The 25,958-nt window shown below is 34.5% G+C and overlaps 1 protein-coding gene and 1 non-coding gene across 7 annotated transcripts; both read left to right on the top strand.

Moving 5' to 3' along the window:
• Positions 1 to 169: 169 nt before the first annotated feature.
• LOC109030104 (uncharacterized) lies at positions 170 to 25,830 on the top strand. 6 transcript variants are annotated; one of them, XR_011900071.1, is made up of 9 exons: positions 170 to 387; positions 2,245 to 2,343; positions 5,208 to 5,465; positions 7,696 to 8,003; positions 9,170 to 9,467; positions 11,277 to 11,465; positions 12,543 to 12,655; positions 13,826 to 14,033; positions 17,886 to 17,964. XR_011900071.1 is itself a non-coding variant. In XM_019040902.2 (9 exons), exons 2-8 carry the CDS (start codon positions 2,292 to 2,294, stop codon positions 13,988 to 13,990), a joined length of 1,245 nt encoding a protein of 414 aa, XP_018896447.2. In that variant the 5' UTR covers positions 170 to 387; positions 2,245 to 2,291; the 3' UTR covers positions 13,991 to 14,033; positions 17,886 to 25,830. The 6 variants fall into 6 exon arrangements, 5 of the variants coding, with proteins under 5 accessions (XP_018896447.2, XP_018896444.2, XP_072157806.1 ...); XM_019040902.2 differs by having other exon boundaries at positions 13,964 to 14,033; positions 17,886 to 25,830; XM_019040899.2 differs by lacking the exon at positions 13,826 to 14,033 and having other exon boundaries at positions 17,886 to 25,830.
• On the top strand, positions 6,660 to 6,784 carry LOC140224946 (U11 spliceosomal RNA). Its single transcript, XR_011900167.1, has one exon. It is a non-coding gene; the product is annotated as a U11 spliceosomal RNA (small nuclear RNA).
• Positions 25,831 to 25,958: the final 128 nt, after the last annotated feature.

Below are 25,958 nucleotides of genomic sequence, written 5' to 3'. Positions count from 1 at the left end.
AAAGAGCATTCAGAAGTTTTTCATCATCAAACTGCACAGGCACAGGGCAATGGTCCATACATGTGACGCAGTATTTCATATTTTCGCGCTGTGAAATTTTGGGTCACGTGACTTTGTGCAATCCTGGCAACCAGCGCTGCGTTGCGGACGAATTCAGAACTGCAAAATTGATTGGTCTTGCTTTTGTTGTTTTGTTGTCCTGTCGTTGAGGTTAGCAGATCCCTTTTATTCTAAAATTCTAGATTATTAAGCTTTAATGTTTGACTTTAGTAACAAATTAGTTTGTTAATGAGTAAAATAGCATCTTCTCGCGTGTGGAATCATATTAGTATGCTATCCAGTTTGGCTTTCCCTTTGATGTGCAGTGAACCATTACATCAGCATAAGGTATGTCTTTGGGTATAACTGACTTAATTTTTCAACATGACAGTTTCTCAAGAGTTGGTTATTTAACCTTGTATGATTTGACTAGCACACTGGTTTTCCCCAGTGATGTGAAATTGGGAAACTCATAGCTCTAATGTTACATTTTACCTACCTCAGGAATTAAGTGGTTTTATGTCTCTCGAATTAAGTGGTTTTATGTCTCTCGAATTGTTACTATGTGAAAGGTATTGTTCTAGTTACGTTATCTATCAGCCTTATGTAATGGATTTCCATAAATGGAAAACTTGGAGAGTAACATCTATGACAGGTTGCCATTAATGGCACATGTGTCACTATTTGCTCCAGTTTTTGCAGTGTTTTATTCTGAGTTGACAAACATCTTGTTTTAAAGTCAAAGACCTCTGAAATTGCCAGTTGAATACCTGCAAGATTTCAGTTTCACTTTTTTACTTGTATTCATCTGCCATCAGCCCCTGGTATTATAATACCTTAAACATGTTCATTTTCCTCCTTCGTAAGTAAATTAACTGCAAGACTGATGTAACTTTGAAGTAAGTACATACCTACCATATCGTTTCTTCAATTAAAATGTTTAGTAACAGGGACGAGGCATAGAGAAAAAAAAGGAGGTGTTTGCATTTCGGGCATCTTGGAATTTTTCATAGAGTATCTATAGCTTTGATGACGTCATTGGGTACAGCGACGTTTTTATCCTGTAGATTTTCTTGGAAATGGTGTAATTTAAGGGAAAAAGTCATTCTATACAAAGTGCTTGAAATTATATAAAGAGTTGATTTAAGTAAAAATCGGACATTATGGTCCGTTTTTACAGCGTCAACATAACCCTCAACGAGCGTCTTGTTTACATTGATGACGTAGGTGGGTACAAATCCTCAAGATGCAAACACCTCCTTTTTTTTCTCTATGGGGACGAGGAAACTGAGTGGCCTTCTGCTTCTAACAATTTATTCGACAAGTTCAAAGCAGCCTTCTAGTAGGTTGTTGCAAGAGTGATCCTTGTAAGTATACACCTCATTGCTTGCACCTGTCAATTTCTCCAGTGGGAACATCAGTTTTTGCAATAGAGTTCTATTTTGAGCGAAAATCATTCATGGATCGCATCAAGATAACTCTATAGTAAATTTTGTAGACCGCAGGAAAAGGACGAAATATATTCAAGCAGACATACCATAAAACCAATCATAGGGGAAGGTGATCGGCGCAGGGTCTGGAAAATCAAAAGTCAAGGAATTCTCGGCAACTAGTGAAAGTTAAGGAATTTGTGGGAAAAGTCTAGAAAATCTGCAAATATAGCGTATAGGCTCGGTAACTTTAGCCAGTGCCTTTTAAAAAAGCTCTAATAACTTCCAAGTGTCTCCTTCCATCATCTGAATGTCTTAAAAAGAAATTTTCTTAGCATGCGAGCTTTCAGTCTCAGTATGTTGATGGTCAAAATGCAAAACCACTTATCTCCATTGTGGTGTTTCAAAATATTCGCCTCTATTTTATTTTTTTGAAAAGAAACAAGCCAATTCATAGCTTGAAATTTTTACAGAATATTTCGCCAATCCAGAAGAAAAATCAGGGGATTTCTCAAGACATTACGATGACTACTTTTCAAAAGAAGAAGTGGAGAATGACAGGGAGTCTGCAACGTTGCAATCGTAGATATGTGGTTTCACTCTTTGAACATTGATGTTATCCTTTACACTAGCAGTCAATCTTGGATTTTCTGAAACTTGAGAATTAGTTACGAACCAAAAGTAAGGATATCTGGTGTTCTAATTTGAAATTGCTATTTAGGCTAATTTGAACGTTTCAACAGAATGACTTTATTTTTTTTTCTATTCCCAACAGGTTTGATATTGGGTTTTCTACAATGACAGAATGGTTCTAATAGCACCATGACATTGCACCTTTGGAGTCACTGGTTCTGGATAACCTGTATCACTTTTGGTAAGTATTTTCATTTTTTTATCATACTCCTACACTTCAGGTTTGATGCTCACGCAACTTAAAGTTTAAAAAACAAGAAGAAAGAAAAAAAGGGAGAAAAAAGTATTTATTCAGGTATAAATACTTTTTTGCAGTTAGTTCCTCAAGTAACTTAGTCCTCCTGCTGTCCAAAGCAGAAATCCATTTCACCAGGATAGGTACACTAAGTACACGAATAATCTTCCTTTTTTTCACTAAATGTGAAAAACATATACCTATGTACTTGTATTGTGAGAAAGCAAATGAGGTTTTTCCCCCCTTCTTCTTTCTCTCTTTGCGCCGATTACGAAAAATAAGCCTTTATGTAAATTCTTTAAATAGTCACTGGTCAAATTATCCACTTTTAAATAGCACTGTTCACAACAGTCATCCTGAATCATCCAGAACCTGTAGCGAAAATATGTTTTATCTTGTTCAGAACGACTGTTGTGTAAAATGCATTTCAAAACAAAATATTTTTATCAATGGCTATTTTAAGAATTTAAAGACTTGTTTTACAAAATCTGGATGAAGAGAGAAAGAAGAAGGGGGGAAAACCTGTGGTATTTTTGCACTTTTGGATGTACATTTTTTTTAACATTTAGTGAAAAAATAGAGATCATCTATGTACTTAGTTTAGCGAAGCTCGTGGAAATGATTTGTACTACAGAGCAGAATTTCAAGCAGAAAACTACAAAATCAGTTTCTAATGTGCGGAAGAGGGGAGGAGAAATAAAATAATGAATAAACCGCCAGATAGAAGAGAAAGAAATTAGCAGAAGATCCAATTTTTTATATGTTCTTTCTTGGTAGCCAAAAAACAAGTTGATTTCCTATTTCTCTCTCTTTATTTTTTAATATCAGTGTAATTAGGGCACCGGCCAATTTTACCCATTGTAATGATGTATCTCATTATGAATAACAAAGAGGCTTTTGTCCAACTCCTTGTTGTGTGTCAGCTCTATTATTCAATTATTATGCAAATTTTTCCTCGCCTCTCCTTCGAACTCCATAACCTCATGTTTCCTCAAGCTCTTTAGTGAGAAGAGAGCTAATTTGTTCGCAGCACTCTCAAAACTAACATCATACAAAGAAGCATTTAGAGGCTAAAAAAGATTTAGAGATTAAAGTAATATGATTGTGTTTTCGGTTTTAATTTTAAACAAATAAATCAGTTGTTTGTGATGCTGCTTTCCTTTCTATCACTTTTTCAAAATTCCACTAAAAACCTACTAGCATATCAGTTGGTGCGGGGTGCCAGTATCAATCTGATCGAATTTAACTGAAGTGCATCAAGTTAGAATCGATATAAAAAGGCTCAAAGTTCATTCTCATTTAAGACTTTATACTGAGGACTAAGTTTAACAATTTTTTTCATGATTAAAATATTATTTCCAGACCTTGTATTTTTGACTGAAGGAAATTTATGACTAGTTGAGCTCAAAACTACTCCCAACTCATTATTTTCCGAAATTCGACCTGGTGTGTCTCTGTTAAACTCAAGTTGATCATTAGGCCAAAGAAATTTTGCGCTTCAAAGGAGTGAGGAAAATTCTTTGGCTAGCTTTTGGTGAATGCCCCTGTGCTTTTTGCTGCGAAATTCGTCGTTTTTCTCTTCAGACCAACTTTCAGTAAAAAGAATGTTTAAAGCCGGTGCTTCAGGAAAATTTAGGTTTGTGGGAAAATTGTGTCTTGATTGAATTTTTCAAAAGCATTTTTCTGTATGTCAGCACCATATGAAATAGAGGAATTAAGTAAGGTATCTATGAATATGACATTGCCCTTAGTTCGCAAGGCTGTGTTATTGATGTTCAAATGTTTATTAAATTAAGTGTCATTGAAAACAAGGCACACTTGGCACCTGTGGTAGGGAAATTCAAACACCCCTCAAAAAAGAAATTGCGTCTTTAACCCTGAACTTGGACAGATGCCTCTCATGTGTTGTGTCCTTATTAGATTGAGTGCATATCTAAGGTTTCTCAGATCATTACCTGCCCCTACCTACATTCAGTCTTGCTAAACCGTTCTTTGTTTAGACACTGCTCTTCAATTCAGCTTCCATGTGTGTGTATACATTATTTCTCGCAGGTAAAAGTTTGCCCTCCATCAAGTTAATCTAGCAATGTTCTACTCAAGTGGCTTTATCTCTCATAGACATTTATATGAGCATTCTTAAGTTGATAATTTAGTGAAGTCAGTTTCAATATTGATATATATACTGGGGATGAAAATACATTAATGCAGAAAATTCTTTCAATCCCTTTTCGTTTCCATTCTTATTGCTCTCATTGCGTCTATTTTATGGGTGAGGGATTAAATTATGACTTCTGCGGTGACCTAGTTTAAAATGTTCTCATCACTTAAGGTACTTTTAAAATTAAAGTTTCTTTAAAGAATAGTTGTAGATATTTTTCATGAGTGAACAAAAAAAAAATATGTTTGTCAGAGAAAGGGACTTCGGTGCTCAATGGCACCATTATTTAGGACACATTATGGACATTTTGGAACAAGAAAATAAATAAGAAGAAAAATTTCTGTTAATGAAAAAACTGTATAAGACTTTAATCTGTCTTGCTCGCAGCTCAACCGTTTGTCACAATGTTACTGCCAATATGAATGTAACAGCAGTATTTGCGCAACATTTTATAATGTTATTCTAAGCAGTTAACAGTTGGAACAAATTCTGTGAAGAGCCTAGCAGCATTTGCAGTTTTGAATCAGTCCTAGTCAGTACAAGTTGGACAGCAATCCTGTTGGAGAAAATTTCATGGATTGTGTGTAGAATACCATTCGTCAGAAAAATAGATTGTATATTCATTATGTTTTTTTTTTTTATGTTCAAATAGTGCTGACTCTGAATGCGGTAGCAGAAACGATCGATGATTCATCTCAAGAAGAGATATCACCAGGCCCGGTGCATTTTGGCAGTCATAATTCTGATCTAGATAGTAAAGAGCTAGAACCTCCAGAACATTCGTCAACCTCAAGTCTTATTTCCAGTGGGGCAGGCACAATCAGCCAATCAAATTCTGATGCCAGAGAGGCAAAGAGCATCTCTTACCTCAACATGCGATTATCCGCAGCAGATTCATCAGAATTTCCAGGTTAGTGTAAAATAGGAGCATCGAGCTTCTAAGGATTACGGATTCCTCATTCATTCTCTGATTTAGCTTTTAACATTAAAATAAAGTTAATTCAAAGAAAAAGAAGATTCTCCTCTACTTCCTAGTTGAAGATTTTAGAAATCTAAAGATCACACATTCAAGCATATCGATTGCTGAAGTGCAAAACCACATAGCTCTGTTTGCGACATCACAGACTTCCTGTCATACTATATTTTTTCTTTGGAATTTTAGACAACTAAATTCCTTGAAAACTTCCTTGTTTTTAAGTCCTGTCAGCAGGAAGTTTTGCACGAATTAAAAGCTTTAAAGCTGGCTTGTTTCTCTTTAAAAAAATAAAGTAGAAAATAGGGGTGGAAATGTTTAAATACCGCAATGGAGATACATATTTTATCGATATTTAAAGTTAAGAATTCAATGAAATTGATCTATCTCTAAACTTGCCTAAAAAATCATTAAAAGCATCGATTTTACAAATCAAGGTGGCATCGTTGAGTAAAGTCACGCTTTTCACACATTTCACTTCTTGAATTGGAGAAAATAGAATTTCTCGCCACATATCATGCTGTGAAGGCTGAATTGTAGACTATGTCAATGGGCATATCATGATTTTGGAGCAATTTCCTCAAGAAGCAACTTTCATTTAAGCCTTGGTATAATTTTGCCAAAGCTCTGTCACTTTTCAATGTACACTTTCAGCTTGATAAAGCATTTAAAGCTTAGTAACTCCTTGAGATTTTAAGATTGAATGAAATTAGAAATTACTTATTTGGCTTCTACCCGTCAAGAAACCTGAATGCTAAACCAAGAATGTTATTTTAAAATTTGTTTGTTTGTTGAAGTATATTTTTTTTTAAAAAAAAGTCAAATTTATGGTCACAATTGGCAACCCCTCAGCTACCTCCTCAATTATAGTTCTTGCCAGCTCCAACAGAGAGCACTGGCTAATAAAAACCATAAAAGATCAAGTAAATCGTCCAAGAATCCTAAAGCATGAAGTTGAGAAACTTTTTTTTAATTCTATTGAGTGCGAATATCCTTTTAAATTTGTAGAAATTTGTGTGATTTGTGACATTGTTGTGTAAATATTGTAGGAGCTTAGTGAAGTAAGACTACTCCATCAAACGTCATAGGGCGGGATTTCCTACTTCTGAAACAATTTCCTCAAGTAGGTATAAAAAGGGTGCTTGCTTTATGGCATACAGGGTCTTTAGCCCTGTAGAGTATGGCTATCAAGACATACTCAGCACATAATTTTTGGACTGAGAGGCAGTTAGGTGTCCAAGAACCCTGGCGCTTCTCTCATTGGGCTTTGCAGATTTCCTCAATGTTTCATATTTTCTAGTTGGATTAAATTGTTTCAGTTTTGTGTGTTGCTCTGTGATATCCTGTGAGAGGTTTACTTTCTGTCTTAAGAAACAATCTTATAATGTGACTGTGTCCAGCTCATTTATTGGTTGCACATTGGATATCAACTGTGGAACTTCCAAACTGCGCACCTCAGTTTGCGACACCATTGACTTCATATCCTACCTTATTTTGTAAATGGAAAACTGCTCAATAGCAATTCCCAAAAACTGCTTTAATTTTTCCCCTTAGTGCAAAGAAAATTTTGTGAAAATTTCAAGGAATGATACTGATTTTTGTCCAAAAAAAATTATTTATATGCGGAAACGCTAAATTTTTTTCTAAGACTGCATTGAGTGTACCAATCTTAAGACAATGTATGAGGTCATTTCAACTAAAATAATATGTTGTTGAACATTTGTGACCACAAAAAATGGGACTTGTGAGTCTGAAAGTTCGAAATTGAGGTATAAGCAACACTGTTGCTGCACTGTTGTTGTGGTTGAGAAGTGCACTCAAACACTTTGCCATGGATAGAAAAAAATTCTGAAACAAATTGAAGTTTTGTTGGTTTGAAAGTGTTACTCTACTTCAGTCAAAGCTCAACATTTTTGAAGCAAAAAAAAGAAAATTATTTATAATATTTGAAATGTGAGAGAGCGTTTTCAGTCAAAAACTGAAATTCCAATTTTTATCTCAACGTACAAAAAATTTTTGTTAAAAAAATGCACATCCATGCTCCGCTGAGGTCTCTTTTTCCTAGAAATGGTCACTTTTAGTCGAAGAATTCATTTTTACTGCTCCTTTCAATGGAATATTGTCGCATGATAGATATATTTTCTCATGATCCAATTTATTATTCCAGCTCGTTCGAAGCCTGAATTCTTGCCGACACCCATCAAAGCTTGGAGCGAGCCCAGTTCCACAGAAATCATCACAACATACTCTCACGATAGTTACCTCATCGATGAAACTTCCAATACTAGCACTTCAACTCATGCAATACCAGACCGAAATACTGTAGCATACTCGGTTGACTCATTCAACGCCACAGAAGCAAGCCAAAACCCTTATTCATCATCAACAGAGCCAGTAACGAGCAGTGGACCATTTGTAACCATCTCCAAAATCAATATCAATAAAGTGCACAAAAACAAAATCCCAGAAGAAAAGGTTTGCATTTTTTCTCTATCCTAAAAAAAACTGAAAGATTTCAGCTCAAAAAATTTTAACCAAAGGAGGAAGCCATCTTTGCTCTAAAATCTCATTTTGGTAAAAATTTGAATCTATTAAAATGTGCACTATTAATTGTCACTCACAAGAGCATTCTAGGCCTCAAAATCTCCTGTTTTTAATGTCTCTCCTCAAAAAATTTTAGAAAATGCCTGTTCCTATGATCCCAGAATCGGGACATCCTATCATTGTCGCCAATATTAAGGCAAATTTTGAGCATAAAGAAATTTTGCACTAGAGTACTTTTTTTTTTCGCTCTAAGTGTGAGACATATCCCACATTCAGACCACATTTTTCGATGAAGAACTATCTTTCCTTGCTCTTTTCAGCATATTTTCAAGAATGAACAGACAAATAAAATCCTCCCTGAAGGCATATGTATTCACTGAATGATTTTTAATGTAGTATTCTTTAAAATTTTTAATTCATCGTCTTCTTTTTCCATATGGAGGTAAGCAGTAATGAAAAGATTGATGAGGAGAATCGAAGTTCTGTACTAAACGCAACTTGAAAAAACTGAAGTCAATACGTTAAAAAGGAAAATACCGTTTCAAAGTGTTAAAGACTACTGCCTCTATTATCTAGAACTTTTTTGTGCCTAGAACTCAATTTTCCAAAGGACAAAATATAAATAATGAATACATTTTTATGCTAATAGCTGAATTTATTTTCTAATTTGGCTGCATTGTTCACTCTATTGTAATATTTTTTTATCCTTAAGTAATAGGATTCACGGTTCATTTTATTCAATCAATATATTCTTTACTCCTCTATACCTATTTACCTTGTGAACATGGCCATCTGTAAAAATTTGAAGTCGGGTGCAAAAAGGGCTATTCTTGACTGCGGTGTTTAAGAATCTTCACTGATGATTTATACTTCAGAGAGGAAACTGTTGGGTGAATTTTCTGGAATTTTTCATTTGAGCATTTTTAAATCATGGAGAATATTGAGTAAAAGCTTTAACAAATCACTTACATATGCTTTGATCACAATGGATGAAACGTTAGTGGAGATTCCAAGACATTGCAATTGTGAAGTGTCCTTTCTGCAAGCAGTGCTCCTATTTCTATTATCATTCTTCAAACATTCTTTTTGTTCGGCAGATACTCAAGAAAAATGCAACCAACTCAATAAATGGCATAACACTGAAGAAAATTCTTGCAAGCAATAAGACAAAGCAGCAGCAGGTACAGTCCAACAGTTCGGCAGAGGCTGTAAATTCGATGAATACAAGTCTGAGCACGAGTGAATTCAAAGATGTAGATCATACATCATATCAAAATGACTCACCAGCAACGGAGAACAAAACAACGCTACTGAATCACACAACCGAAGCAGCGCATGGTTTGATTCCAGTTGTCCAGCCTTCTAACATTGTTCCAGTCGTTCCTGTCAAAAATGGTCAGTCAAATTTATTTTTAACTGTTCGAAGGGAATAGGACCTAAACACTTGAAAAAAAACCATCCAATACCCTGAGCAAGTTCAATAAAGTTGGGTTGCAAATCAGAATTTTACTTTTTGACAGAAAATAGAGGGAATAAGTTAGTGTAGTTCATTTTTGTGCTCACCTAGAGCCTACAATTGGACGCACTGATGGTAAAAAGAATTATGTGAGAATGAATGAAATAAAAAAAAAACTATAATGCACACAAAACCCATTCACTTAGTTCATTTTTATTAATTCTTTTTCACAAGTTTCCTCTCAATAAAACTAAAAACACGCTTATAAATACATCTTATTGTAACTTAAGCCAATAATTTTGAGCCACCAAAATAGCAGATTCTAATTTGAAATAGCCCTTACTATCCAGGTTTTTTTTTTACCAGAAACATAAAACTGTCGTATTTGTAGTACAGTTTAGTAAGTAAAGAACCCCGCACAGACCTTGTGGGCGATGGCTCTCTCTAAAATCTAATGAAACTTGCGTATGTTGCTCAGCTAGTCATTCTGATCAAAAGTTCTTATGGGTCGAAAGAGATCCCACGAGCGGTTCTCGAGATATTCGCCGTTGTATGTGCGTAAATTGAGGTTTCGCTGGGCGGACCATTGTGTGGCGCCTCTTTTGCCCTTCCCTTCCAGTCCACTCCGGCCACTCTCCGCTTCCCCGCCACCCATACCTGAGGCTCGGATTCCGATGCTCACGGTGATGAGACCACCCGGCTCGGCGACAATGGGCAAAGCCTCGTGAGCGTCGGAGTCTGAGCCTCGGGTATGGGTGGCAGGAAAGTGGAGAGCGGCCGAAGTGGACTGAAAGGGAAGGGCACAATGGTCTGGCCAGCGAAACCTCAATTTACGCACTTAAAACGGTGAATATCTCGGAAACCGCTCGTGGGATCTCTTTCGACCCGTGAGAACTTTTGATCAGAATGACTAGCTGAGCAACATATCCAAGTTTCATCAGATTTTAGAGAGAGCCATTGCCCATAAGGTCTGTGCGGGGTTCTTTTTGGCTGAAATATCAGTGAAACACATTTCTAAGCACCAGCTCCAAATATTTCACTTTTGAATTTTTCGGTGCAAAGGTCTCCTTTCCAGTTGATGGTCATGTTTCAATGGTAAAATTGCAAAAATGCTCATCTTGCTTTTTAATGCTGTAAGCTTCCTGCTCTAATTTTTTTTCATGGAGCAAAAATTATTTGCCATTTTTTTGAAGCTTCCCCGATTTTTCCTTTCTGTGTCGAAAGTGCTTAGCGAAAATTTCAAGCAGTAATTGCCCATTGCGAAAATAAAACAGAAGCAGAGTTTTTTTGGCACAGCAAATGGGATACGTTTTTTTGCAGTTTCATCATTTTTCTTCAATTAATTGATTTGTATGTGTTCCTCAATCTTATTAGAGGCCTTCTTTTTGATTATGAAAAGAGTTGAGAGGCATTCCATGAAAGATAAAAATAAAAAGGAAGTGAATATAAAAGGTATCATGATTTTAGTGTTAACATTTTTGGGTGCCCATCTGGCAGATTTTATCATCTAACGCGGCTCTTTGTAAATCTTGCAAAGTAAAGGCCAATTTTAGCTCATTTTGCCCCTGAAATTGACTTGTCACGCAAGGAGCCAAAATTGATTTCTTTCTCATTTTTTAAATTTATTTACTTTCCTAAGGATGATGAGCTCTGATCACGACAATCTGAAATTCTCATGGGAATTGAGTCATATGATAATTCTACCGGTAGTTTTCTCCTTATAATGTTGTAATATTTTTGCTTTGCAGAAACTGATGACGATTTGCTTTTTGGCAGTAACGAAACCTCAGCATCTTTCAATAGAAGTGCTGAAAATGCTTCATTTTCAACTTTAAATGAACGTATAGTTGCACCAGATGAAACTACCCTGAGTAGTTTCAACATCATTGTGATAGTAGTGATCTCTGCGACAGTGGTTGCTCTAACAGGACTCATTGGTAAATAATCAATATTTTCTCACGTCTCCGCAGTCAGCATGTCATTTAAAATAGCCACGGTTTTCTTCCTGCAGGCTGTTTTTTTATTTTTCAGAATATTCAAACTTTTGTCAGTGAGTGCTTTGTAGTCAGTTTACATTGCATTATATTTTTGAAGCTGTCAAATATTCGTCCAATAATTTTGGCAGATATTTCATCAGCGTAACTCCAGAAAATAGAGCGCAATTTTTTGCATTTTGAGCTCCTATTTAAAAGTGCATTGTTCCAGAAAGCCTAGATGGTGTCCTCAAGTATCCATCCCACCGTTCGATAGCGTGTTCTGTCTGCTGTAATTCATAGTCTGTGAGGCCATGCATTGAGACAGACTGTAATTCGTTACAGAGAGGCTGTATAATCTAAAAAGTTCTCACAATGATATGTATATTTTCGGATGCCAGTTTGGCCCTCTGGGCAATGCGTGTTCAAGTACAAGCTCAGTATATCGACGATGTAAGTCGGCAATCGCATAACTCGGTTTGCGACGTCGCAGACTTCCTGTCACACTTTATTTTTTAAACGAAAAACAACTCAACGGCAATTCTTTAAAAGCTACCTTGGTTTTTCTTCTCTGTGCGAAGAAAATTCTGCATAAACTTGAAGGAATGATGTCAATTTGTTCTCCTTTAAAAAATTAACATACATTAGAGACGGAGATTTTCAGACATGGCAAACGAGTTATGTGATTGCCGACTTACACCGTCAATATGCAACTTAGAACTCATTTTTCATGACCTATTCTCGTTAAAAAAAAAGTCAGGGAAAACTTCGTGTAAATTAAAAGACAGGTATGTAACAATTTAAAATTATTGAACAAGCTTATCTTAGTGTTTGCAGAATCTCATAAAATTCTGCCATGCTTTTATAAGGGTAATCAATAATTAGGCACATTTGAACAAATAAGATCTATATGTGTTAGGATTTTTTTAAAGAAAAAATATTAGTGGAATCTGGTTCAAGACAGATGGTGAAAATATTTACATAGAATTTGTTAGAATTAATCAATCTAAAAAATAATCTAATCCGTTTAATCCGTTTTAGGTGCTGTTAGTTTTGTCATGTACCGTCGATACAGATGGAACAAACCACAAACCTTGAGCGATAAGTGCAGCAATGCTGATTCCAGTGGCTACATAGATGACAGCACTTTAAGAGTAAGTAAAACAAATTCTTCATCCGATTTGATCAAGCAGTTCTTGCCCTCTGCTTGTTGACTCCCACTGAATGAAAATTCTACCACACTCTATTCAAAATTCGTAACAATTTAGTTTTTAACTTTCTTACTTCAATTTTTTGTCAAAATCTTCTGTGCCTGTTTATTTCCACATCCTATGCACTCGATCAGTCAAGCAATTTTTGCACCCAGACGTGCTGAAAATTTGATCTTATTTTCAAGTAATCATTTCTGGTTGTGATCATTGATTGTCAATTAAGCCAAACTAATTGGTTCGTGACATATGTCCGAGTTGCTTTATCATTAAATATCTAACCGTTTACAAGAAAAAGAATTTCAGTGCTAGAAAATTAAAAACTGAGATATTAGTGCCCTTATATAGAAGAGCTTCACTTTTAATAATGCCTCTAATTGAAAAAATTTAACCTGATGTTCTTTTTCTCTCAGATTTCTCGCACATCAGAGAATTTTTTTTTTTGGGGGGGGGGGGGGGGGAGCTGATAACTGAATCTCTTTATCAACTTAATCTGTCAAGAATTTTTCTCCTGTAAACTTTGCAATATTTTTTCGAATTGCAATTTTCGTCAAGTTGAGCCAAAATTCGGTATCCATGATTGTTATGGAAACCATTATTTACCATCTGAAAAATAAGTTACCATGTATCAATTTTTTTATTTAAGACAAAAAAAAACTTGTCGTTGCTTTGTTATATGGCTGTTCATTCCAACATGGCAGATGGAATTGTAAAAAAGTTTTTTGCTCTATGAACTTCAACTCCTCGTAATTTCAGTTCAGTTGGGTACCGAACTGTTCCAAATAACCTATGCCAAACTAACCCTGAAACTTTATTCTGTGCGGTTACACTGATATCTCATTTTTTTTTTTTTTTTGGCATCAAGATCTCTTTTCCGTTGAATGATCACAGAAAATAAACAGACATTGTTGGAAGCTTCAAAAAATCCCATAGCAGTTAGCATCAAATTGGTTTTGTGGTTTTATGCTGTGCATTGTTTGACTCGAAGTTATCTTTTATTTTTTCTTCTTGCCACAAGATTATGCCAAACGTAAAAGCATATCTAGTAAATTCCAATCCTTGAAAACTTGTACTTGAAGAATGCGAAAGCTTAATGGTGCTTTGTCATTTGCATAGGTACACTATACTATGACGGATGGACAAACCATGATTTCGTTTCGTCACTATTAAAGAGTTTCCCTCCATTAAATATATGACTTTCAGAAGTTTACTATATAGCTCGCTCAGTTACTGATGTTCTCCTTTTCATCGCAGCGTGCCATGAAGTCCGAGTGGCTCTGAAGTAACAGCTGTGAGCTTCACTGCTCGACTTACCTATGACAGCGTTAGTTTTTCAAGAATAATTTAAATGTGTAATACGCTTAATCCTTGACCCTTAGATTTTGAATCACTTGTAATCTCGCGTCTAAAAATCTATCCTCTAGAAAATTTTGGGGGGAAAAACAAGCACTGTCAACAAGAAAAAAGACCCTAAAAGTACAGCACTCTCTCTACACAATGACACCAGTTATAACTAAAGTTTCTCCATAACAAATAAATTCTCTGGTCTCTTGAACTTTTTCTGTTAACAATAGTGTCACTCGTTGTAACAAGAATTTCTCTACAACAAAAAATTATTCCGTTCGATGCCGATTCTTTAAAGAGAGGAAAGATTAAAGAGATACCTAAATAAGCATTGAAGGGTGGTGCACAAATATCATGACACAAAAAGCTTGAAATAATCAAACCCAGCAGTAGCTTTGGTAGTGTACAGTTAAGAAAAACAAAATTTAAAGGCCAAGAAAAACTTGTTAGAATTTTAATCTGTTTCAATGAAGGCTTTGAATCGTTGTTTAATATGCAGTGTTAAGCCTACTATCGGTAAGAAAATGTACAATGTATACATTCAGTTCCTTTTTTTCAAGAAAAATTTTTGTTTTGAAAAAGCGCCACTAGAGCACTAGGGTCCCTTTTCTCGTGGACGGTTTAGTATTCTATAAAGTGACCACTAATTCGCGTTTGTCTCATTTTTATCATGAGCTTTTTATTTTAATTGATACTGTAGTTGTGAACCCTATGTTTCATAGTACACAATAGTCTGATACATAGTCATGTATTCTAGTTTCGTGAACCTGTAGATGAAAGCAGGGTGGAAAAGACTAGGGGAAACTTTAATTTTTTCATTCAGAGGAAACACTGCAATGAGCCGTAGATTCATCTCTCAAAAAATAATCATAATATTTATTTTTATCTTTCAAGGCAGGGATGAGTCAGGAAAAATTGCTGTGATTAGCCAGGGAACATTTTAGAAAAATTGGAAAAAGTTTGAAAAATCAGCGAAGTTTGAAGTTTGAGCTCACAATCAGTTACAGTGTTACAAAACGTGATGAACTTGGACAATCTGAGTCTACGTTCAATTCTACAATCTCAATGGCAGTGACTGTGGAATGACTCATAATTTGGCCAAAAAGTAAACATTTAAGTTATGTTGGGAGAGGAAAGTCCCTTATCAGTCACAGATAAACACTAACATTAGAAAATTCTACCTCTACTAACGCATACATCCACAGTCCCAGACCAAATATGACTCAACAGAGAAATTAAATACAACTCTTGCTTATTTTACAGGAAAAAAAATAAAAAGTCCTGTCGTGATAGCAAAAAGAGCTGCAGCTGTCAAATTTTTTAAATTAAATTTCCTTATAAATTCGTCTAATCTTTTTTAAATGAAATCACTTAAATAGCTAAAATAACAAAAAACGTCTTATTTTAATGAGAACAAGACCTATGAGAAAGCTGTAAGTCAGGAAAAAATGGCGTAGTTTCAGACGAGACAGCTGGAACTTGCTTTATTCCTCCAGATAGCCAATGAAAATACAGCTTTTAAGTAAAATGCTGCATTTTCCTGGTAATTTCTAACCTGAAAATGTGTTTGTTGTGTGTCCAAAACGGAACCACGAATGCATGCAGAAGATTGCACTCACGTCTGTTTAACCTAACACTAGCCTAACATGAGTATTAATAATATCCTTTTTATATCATTGAAATGAATAATAAAATCGGTGCATTAATAATCATCTAAACGATTTCTAGGAGTCTTTTGGATAATTGGTGGCAAGTTGACAGAGAATGGAGATTTCTTTTAATAAAATTTTCCGCTCCGAAGCCACTGAGTCCATTTTCTCAAAACTTCGTTTTTGCACTTACGGCTCTCTTTGCTATCACGGCAGAGTTTGTGTGCTCATTTTGCAATATTTTCCAAATTTTACTTTTCATACAGGAGAAATGTTTTTTAATTGCTTAGGATAAGCCCTTATTTTTAGCTCTCCGACTCTCTTGTCTGCCAACTTCACGGGTCAGTATTTGCCAGGGATAGGCTGATTTTGGAATTTTCGATATTAAAGGGGACGGCAACCCTAAAATCGAAAGTGAGATAGTATTAAAGATTGAAGCAGGATGGTAGAAGCAGCAAAATGGCTCTGTCCTGAATGAAAGAATCGCAAAATCGGCAGAGATATGAAAGATTATTAGTCTAACTGGTGATGTCATGCGCTCCCAGTGCAGTTGCCGTTCACACGCACACAACTCGAAGTCTGGCTCGATCGCCATCTGGCGCTGCGAAGTCGCCTTAATAGTCACACCTAAGCGAAGAAAAAAGAGTTGGCCAGGAACGAGCAAGATCGCGGCGAACTAATAAGTTGTCGTGAACACGCGTTTGCCACTTGACACCAGAGACAGAATGCAGAGTGCAGACTGCAAAATGCAAGATCATGAGCTCATGACATCACGCACTCAGCTGCTTTTTGGCGATAGCGGCTCAACGAATGCAGATATTCGCAAACGGCTTTCGGCATCGTTCATTGCACACTTTTCTTCGTCGATTTAGCCAAACTTGTTTTTAAGGTTGCCGCCCCCTCTAAATAGGTCAAAATTTGTTGAATTTCATGATCGATTCGATTAGGTCCAATTATTTCAAATTCTGGTTTGAATCCTGCTTTTCAAAGGTGAATTCTCGATATCCATAAAGGAAAATTAGGTGGCTTCAAAATTTGGAATTTTCAGGGTCACTTTCATATTCGTCCTCATGGTCCTTAAACTCGTTTGACATAATATGTCTGGAAAAAAACCAAGCACGGATGGTCTGAGACATCCTGTAGATGATTGTGACTCGTATTGCGGTCTAAGTAGTAAACTTAGTCTGTAATTTTTGTTGTCAAAACTCAGAGTGTTTTTCCTTAAAAAAAAAATTTACCCAGTATCCTAGAAATTTTAAAATTTGATGCACTAAATATTTTTCATTCTCAGCGCAGGTAATTAATTTTAGTAAGCCAATGCATACAAAGACAAGTAGATTCCTTCATCTTTCCTCATTTGTACTTTTGTTTCAATTCATGGTAAATGCTCTCAGAAAGTAAAGCTTCTCATCTTCTTTGAATTACTCATTAGGTTGATTGTGGGCTTAAGATTAAGATGGTAAAAATATCATTTAAAAAGTAGAGAACAGTAACATTACAAGGCCATGTTCCTTTAAATTTCAAGGTTTTATAAAGGAAATTACAGCCGGCAATGCTATGCTATTCTGTTGCCTTGAAGATCTTATTTTTGTTGCGCTAAATGTTTGAAAATCAGTCTATACATAAAGTGTTAGATCAGGTAACTTCAGCAAGGGTGAGCAATAGCAAGAGTTGATCAATCATAACTGGATGGTGCCTTCAAATATCTTGCTTTGCAGAATTTGTTAAAACGTTTCCTTCAAATTTTCACCGACTTTTTTATTTAGATTGATATTTTTGAAAACCAACAGCAGGGCTTGCACAGCGAATTTGAATGACTAAAAATTCTAAGTAGGTGGGTTAATAGCCTCTCGCAATTTTTCTGCCGTTATTTACTGTAATTTTATCCTCATAAATTTTGACTTGATTCTATCTAGCAACTGTAGGTTGCACAAGAGGTCTAATAAAACGTTATTTTCTGTACAAATACTATTGAAAAAACACTTCTTTTCCAGCTTTTCATTTCATTTTCGGCCTTGAAATAAAAATAAAAGACCAAAATAAAAGATAGACACCATCTCTTCTTTACTTTGTTCTATTCTATCATTAGCAAGGTGTCCGCAAAGAAAGTGGTCAAATAATGGCAATAATTAACTTGTAAAAATTCAGTTCATGTTTTTAATTGATTTTTGTTTTGTGCTCAGGAAAATTCTGAAGAAATGTACAGTTTAGACAATGACTCCTTTCTGAACAGTCTCGAAGCAATGACAATTCAGAATTATTGGACTGATGTAAAACATACAAAACTGTGAAGTTTGCGCATCGGCGGAGGACTGGAAAGCGAAAAAGTCATCGTCCACTTCAACCCCTGTAAGTAAAAAGTAGTATCAGCAACTATGCACATTATTGTAAGCAATCCTTATTTTTTACTACTCACGGTTGTAAATGGCAATATTAGATTCTCAAATTATTTTCTCATTATACTCCAAATGCATTGTGATCCCTCGGTATACCAATTTTAACTTATCGGTTTTTTGTGGAGAATTTGTCACAATTTTTAACTCACTTCTCCAAGAATGGAGACTGTTATGAAATGAAGACGTTTTATCAAAATGTTAGCATCAACCAGTGTCTTTTCTATATCTCCTTCCTCCCAAAAATATCTCAAAAGTAAAAGATGCTAAATGACCAGCTTCTAAAATTACATTTTTCAACTTCAGTGTTTTTTAATTTCTATCCCTTAATTTTCACTATCACTTAAAACAGTTGCAAAATATCGAACCAATACCAAAAACCATACTAATTTTTGAGGAAATACATTTGCAAGTACCTTACTAACAGTGTAAAACACAATGAATAATTTTCAACATTTCAAATTGAGATGTGTGTTTTCTACGTTGAACCATTAATTCAACATTTAAAGAACCCCATATCATAGAAATTCCTTTCGGAATCAATCCCACACTGACTGTTGCTTTTCCTGTCAGCAGTTTTTTTGTTTTTAAATAGGTAAAAAAAGATTGATTTGTGATGGAATCTCTGTAAAGGAACCTTATTATTTGGTAGAAAATTTTCCCTAGTTTTTTTGGAGAATGTTTGTGTAAGTCGACCCCAAAAATCTTAAATATTAAAGGAGATATTAGTCCTGAAGTTCAGAGACAATAATTCTTGGGTTGTCTAAAGACATGGTCTGAATGTTTACAAATAGTAAGGGAAAATTTTCTCTTGGAAGATAAGGTCCCTTTACACAGATCCGATCAGACTTTTTTTTCCAATGCAGCAACTGGTGAAAATTAAAGTCGATCAATAGGAGGAAGGAAAGAAAAAAAACTCAAGTTTCTAAAAAGTTCCGAACAACCTTGAATTCATGTCATATTGTTTCCTTAAAAAAGTATTTTTAGACAAGAAACAGTGTGCAACATTAAATTATTTTGATGAAAGTGTCTTAAAAGTGTGTCCCGACCATATCCCTGCTGTGAAAGGTATGGTTTAAGCTTTAATTATATCATGTTCAGGGGTAGGTGTTCATTGTATTGTTTCTGTTGAGACCATATCTGCGATTTTCCATGATAAATGATGCTGTGTATTTTTTTTAATACCTGTAACCTAAAATACTTCTCTTGGACTTTTTTCCTAAAAACAAAATTTGATAGAAATTTCCACTGTATTTTTTGAAAAAAAAAAAGGGTTTTATTTTTTTAAAAATGTAAACTCCTTGTGATGCCACACGTCTTGCAATTTCCGTACTTAATGTATCATAGTCACCTTTGTTGAAAACTGAGATATTGTTTATTTTTTTTAACTCCTCGTTAATGTGTAACGTTTACCTGTCTTCTTCTCTTGCCTGTCATGTTTTTTTCGAGTTTTCAGTATGGTGAACTGCATACAGTTTTGTTATTCATTCCTCACCTTGTTGTATATATATTTTTAAAAATGGACATAAGTAGTTGTAATGTTTCGAAGGTTTCTGTTGTAATACAACTTTTCAAAGAGGAAACATGTTTACAAAGTACAATTTTTAAATTAAGCTGTATGAGAGAAACACTTTCTCTCCCGCTTGGTTGACATCCGAAATTTTTCCTCAAAATTTTACAGGGTCTGAATGAAGTAATGTCTTCCCCTTCTGAATTATTTTCCATGATGATATGTATCTAGTTTGCCGTCTAACGTTTCTTATTTTGCTGATTTTTTTTCATGCTCTATTGAGAGATTTCTCATCAGAAATCTCTTAGCTTATCCTCAATTTTAATCTTCGAAGAGTGTTTTTTTGAAAATCCGTTCAAATTTTGATTCTTTGACATGAAACAATATTTTTCAAAATTATATGTGACATCTTAGTTTTGAAAATATTTTTTGAGGAAGCAGTGGCAGGTTTTATTTATTTTGCCCAACCCTGCACGATCTATTAAATAAAGGTCAAGGCATTGTCTCCTCTTTAAGTAAAAAGTGTATTTCAAATTAATAGTTTGATTCTAGCATCAATGGTGAAACTGCAAAAACTCTTGGTTTGCAACGCTTTAGACTTTCTGTCATAATTTATGTTCTCAATGAAAAAATACAAATCTGAAAATTTCCATGATTTTTTTTTTCTCTCTCTGAAAAATACATGGTGAAAATTTCAAGCAATTAAGTCGGTCCATCACCTTTTGATGAAATAAAATAATATAAGCGCAAAAAATTTGAAACACCTCAAAGGAAATACGCGTTTTTGCAGTTTTACCGCCATTATGGTTTTAAATCTAGTTCAACTTTCCAGTATGTTGTTCTTTGTACAGAATTTTTTTTTGGTTATTCAGGAAAAAAATATCGGGTTTTTGTTAATCCTAATTTTTCAATTTCCATTAAATATTTTAATGTACAACTTGCGTAGCTTGTTATCTCAGAAAATAGTTACTATCCAAGAAATTTTATTCAGTCTATACCCTGAATTTCATCCAAATAACTACAACATTCTAAGTTATTCAATAATACTTACTTAATGCTAATGTTTGTAAATGGACTTGCCAGCAATTTCAACCAGATTTTTTTGCATTTTTTGTTTTATTTGTATGATTGACCTTTTATGTTCCTGCATTATTCCATAATTCGTCCAAAAAGAAATTCTCTTGATTTCTTTTGTTTTAAACTCTAGCCCTCTTACTTTTAAATTTAATCTATTGTATTTATTATCTTGTTGACTTTTATTATTTTTAGTCTCATCTTCCTCACATTTTACTTTTTTCCTTACTTAAATTCACTCATGCAAAACAATTAAATTTCTGAAAATCCATGAGCTCTTGTATCCCTTATTAATAGTGACTGTCATGTTTATGTTCCATCCTTTTGCATCTATTACCGTTTCTTTATTTCCTATCGTGATCTGTCAGTGATTAGATCATGATCAGAAGTGAAGTTGGTTATTATATGAAATATTGAAGTAAACTGAAAGAGAGGAACTTTTATTAAACTAATTCTAAGGTTTCTCAAGCCAAAAAGTACCTTGAAAATCACCCAAGACTTCACAATTTTACCAAATTTCAAAATTAATTGCCACGTACATTGTCGTTTTGAATTTTTTAATCGTCATAAGCCCCAATCTAATTTTTAAATTTTGAAACCATTTTTACCATAATGTCAAAAGAATTTTTCACCCATTTTATTCTCTGAGGTTTCATTAACCGCTTTTTACTTTTACTTTCTCTCTTTTTATCCTAAGTTTTTATCCCTCACCCTACTTCCCTTTATTTTATTCATATCGCTGTAATCGTCATTGGATGGACGACAGGGTTCATCACAAAGTGTATTCACGTCCTTATGTCAGGAGGGCAACGTATTGATTGGTAATAAACTTTTTCCACGGGAAGATTCTAACCATCTACCATTTCTTCACTAATATTTTTCAGTTTATCATATCTTTTGCCTTTGGAACCTTTTTTCTCGGGTTTCAAGAGGTCGAAAGTAGGCAAGCAGTATTAACTCAATTGGCTTATACATAACGTACTTATTTTAAAGTATTAATTTTAAGGTTAACAAAACCCTTAATTTATTGTTAGAGGGAAGTATACCTCCCTTCATTCTTTCTCCTCCCACTGATGAATTGCGATTCAGTGCAAATTGTGTTCATGCTAGTATTTTTGTATGAAAAGGAAGATGCAATAGTTATCAGCCAAATCTCTATTTAAGTAGGAAAGCATGTTTGTTTCTGCAATCACAGTTCCTGTCATACGTTTTTGATATCAGCAAATTTTTTCGTATCGTGCGTAAATTCAGGTGCTCTTATTTTTTGCAATATATTATAGTAATCAAAAGAATTATGAATGCTGTCCAAAAGAATGAAAAACCTATTTGATCATGAATAATGGAAAAGTAAAAATTCACCGCTGTTGAATATCCCTGAAAGGATTTAAACATTTTCTTGTCGATTATATATTAAGATATCTCCTCAGTTGTTTCATAGTTCTTGGTACTTCAATACTTCCTCGCTACTCAAATATGTAGGATAAATTACAAAATTTAATTTTATGTAAGATATCCAGCACCAATTAACTTTTTTCAATGACGAATGTTAATTAAACTGGTCCTATTAAATTGCCTATTAAATTGGTCTTTTTGATCTATTAAAGGTGAATTTAGCAGTGTTAGAAAGCACTTCCTAAGAAGTGAAAGTCTGTCATTCTTCAGTAGTTAAAGCCTCATTTAAGTTCTTTGAGGAGTATTTTACAAATTTCAAAGATAAAAAGAGGAAAAAGAAGAAGAACAAAGGAAAATCTCTCTGTTTTGCTGCAGAGCCATTACATATCTAGGGTCAAAGTGCAAAACTACGCATGTATCTCCATTGTGGTGTTCTAAAATGTCTGCTCTTTTCTTTTATTGAGGACAAATAAGTCATCTTTAAAACTTAAAATTTATACAGAATATTCTTCAATTGAGAAGAAATATTGAGGAAGTTTTTACGAAATTAATATATAAGGTTCAATATAAGGTTTTGTACTTTGGCCATTGATATTGGCTTTTAATGAATATTTTTTACTTGTTTGAAAGTTTAGTTTAACCTTCGAAATTGTTTCAAATTAACCCTGAACTAATTCTTTTTAAATCCGTACGCAATCCTATAGAATATCGTCTTTTGAAATATAGTCTCTAGTTAGCTTCATGATTACATTAAACTGACATCTAGATGCAAGTTTTTCCCAATTTTTAAACAAATGAGGTAGCTTACAAGAACTATGATGCAAGATCGAATCCTTCTCAGTTCTCAGACCAACGAGTGTTTAGATGGTCAGACATTATGTTCTGTAACATAAAAAAAATTAGGTATTTGTTGTTATCAGCCTAAATCTTGTACATATAAAACAAAGTCTCATATATAATGTAAATGAGGCACCATGCTCTCGAAGATGAAAATCGATCTCCTCTTTTGATTCATCCAATTTTCATTTCGTGAATCCAGAACGTAAAAAATTAGCGTAGGGAATTAAAACCTGAATACATCACACCCACATCCCCTGTAAAGTTCACTTAAATTGCTTTTCACTTTCAGTTTTAGTCCTTTCAAAAGTGTATGTATTGTGATAAAATTCATTCTAAGTTATTATAGTTACTTAGTAAGTTTCCCAGAGTTATTTTTTCTAACTACTTTGACCTGAGGTTTTAAATATAGTGGTCGAAAGATATTTATTCGCACCATACTTTGTAGAGTGCATGAGTTTAACTATCAGTGTTTATTTCATGTAATTTTAATTTTTTCTTCCTCCTCCATTTTCGGACAAGGGCTAATTTTACCAGCCTCACATCTGTACGTAGAACACATATCGGCAGTGAAATTGCAAAACGCGTATCTCGGTTCAACTTCCTGTCACAATGTATTTCCTGCATGAAAAAATACACAACACTACTTTTTCATATTTCTCTGTTATTTTTCTCTCTGGGTGAAGAAATTTCTATAAAGTTCAGTTCTCCTTTGATGAAATAAAACAGAATAAATTTTGAAACACTGCAAATCAATTATGCGTCTTTGCAGTTTCACTGTCAATTTGTATTATGTTGGCGGCCCTTGGTTTTTTTGGCTTATAATTTTGCTAATACCATGGCTTTACCAAAACTTTAGGACAGTATTACTTTCAACCTACAAAATCTTCTACAATGGACCACTAGACAAGGTACGAATTTCAGCATTCTGATACATGTTTCTTAACTATATTTTCACGTAGAACACGATGCGCACAACAAAAATTACCGCAATTAACTCCTTACGAAGATATTCAATGATTCTTGATGTGTGAATTCAAACCAACCGCTCATGAAAACTCAATGCTCTGCGTGATTCACATTGCGCGCTAAACGTTTATCATGACAGTCTCTTGCGATATAAAAATCTGGCAACCTCTAGCTTGACGCTTTGGCTCAGCTATTGCAAATTGCTTATAGTTTGAACAACACATGGAGGGAAATGAACATTGCTCGATTGATAGGCTTGCTGAAACCGTTGTAGTGCGCGATTTGACTCACGTAGAGCTTTGAGTTTCGTGTGAGCGGGCAGTTCAAAATCCGCGTAACCAATGTGAAATGAAAAGGTTAATATATTCGTCAGGAGTTAGTTTCAGTGATTTTCGTTGCGCGAATCGCGTTCTACGTGAAATTCTGTTTAAGAAACATGTATCAGAATGCTTGAATTCGTGCCTTGTCTAGTGGTCCATTCATTTTTTTCTTCAAAATATTAACATTTCACCACCTACCCAATCCTAGGCTGGTCATGGCCTAAGCCTTGTCAAGCAACTCTGAAGCTGGTTGGTGTCGTAACGTTTATTTTTATAAAACGAAGAAGAAACATGAATTGAAGGTACATTACTTTTTCTCAAAATTTTAATTTGCTCCTTTTAAGCATAAATATTTTTTAGCCATTCGATCAAATCTACAAGAGATTATCAAAGCTTTACTTTAATCGGCCAGTATTATAAAAAAATCAAACTCTTCCAAATTTTCTTGACTAATCTTAAAGGTTGTGATGTCAACAATTTTCAGTAAGACAGATTGCTGATTTTCTAAAATTTTCTACCCTGATGAAGTTAGGTTGTGATTTGTAAGATTGATATTTCCTAGACTAATTGATGAATTTGCTGGGGTGAAAAGCCCAATGGACCAATCTGCTACCCAAATAAAACATCTAAATTCAGAGCTGATGAAGAAGTGTAAGCATCTGAGTATCATTTGAGTGATATTTAGAGAAAAGATTCCGAGGATATTAGCTATTGCCATTTTGCTGAACAGTTTTTTTCAAACTAAAGAACAGTTCTACAGATTCTCTCCAGATTTCTGGATCATACAGAATCTTCACAGTTGAGCTACAGTATGAAATTGGGCAATAGCTGATGTCACTTCCGCTTCCTTCCGCAAGATGCTGTTCACTTGGTCGTTCACTTCGAAAACTCACAAGATATCCCTCATATTCCGTAGTTTTTGAAAAGGTTTAGTAACTCAAGCCTAATGAAAACTGTATTTGGTCTCTACCTCTTTCCTGTTATCACTGTTGCCTGAAATGGCTAACATTAGCAGAATAAGTGCATGGTGCAACACTACGTTAATTTTCAGAATTAGGGTAAAGTGTTACTTAAAAATTAATTTTGCAACTATGCATTAAATCATTCAATTGCTACATATCAAAAATAAAAATAGCTCTGCACTGTTGTGCTAATTTGGCTTGTTACTAACAATACGAATAAATGTGATGGGATCGATAAAAGTGGGACTTCAACAAATCATAATTTTTTTAAACAAAAGTTTAAATAACTTGCAAGAACAAGAAATAAAGGACCCCACTGGTACAGGTCTGTTAAATGATCGAAGTCAAAACTAGTGTGCTTTTGTGACATCAATTCTTGACATCCAACAACTTGTTGTTAAGACATATATATTCCCCTCTCTTAAATTAAGTTATCTGAAGTATCAATTAGAATTTTTCACGTTTGTATTTTTCAGATTTTCTGTTCATCATTCCCGTCCACACACATTTTATTTCAGCACCTACTTGTAAAACTCTAGTAGTTTTGAACATGTAATTACTTTATTTCAATTGTTTTACTTCGAGTGTAATTTTATTCATTTATCTGTAGAAATTACATCATCTTTGTCATCACCTGTTCTCAGTATAATAAATGCATACCTGTATTTTTACTCTGCGTGTGAAATTTTATTGAATTTTCCCAAAGATGTGATCGATTTAAGGTGATTGATCCCACGCTCTTAGAGTGTGATTCTACTACCTAGCTTGCGATGTATTGCATCAATTAAGTCAAATATCT

Source organism: Bemisia tabaci, chromosome 6 (assembly GCF_918797505.1).
Source record: "Bemisia tabaci chromosome 6, PGI_BMITA_v3".
Taxonomy (NCBI): domain Eukaryota; kingdom Metazoa; phylum Arthropoda; class Insecta; order Hemiptera; family Aleyrodidae; genus Bemisia; species Bemisia tabaci.
Note: the sequence above shows the minus strand (reverse complement) of the source record. Positions and strands in the feature narration are given on the sequence as shown.

What these genes read in the sequence shown, in the direction of transcription:
- LOC109030104 (XM_019040899.2), top strand. Translation starts at nt 2,292, where the DNA reads ATGACATTGCACCTTTGGAGTCACTGGTTCTGGATAACCTGTATCACT. An exon ending in AGATTCATCAGAATTTCCAG is followed by an intron (nt 5,466 to 7,695) that starts GTTAGTGTAAAA and finishes TTATTATTCCAG; the next exon opens with CTCGTTCGAAGCCTGAATTC. An exon ending in TAGATGACAGCACTTTAAGA is followed by an intron (nt 12,656 to 17,885) that starts GTAAGTAAAACA and finishes TTTTGTGCTCAG; the next exon opens with GAAAATTCTGAAGAAATGTA.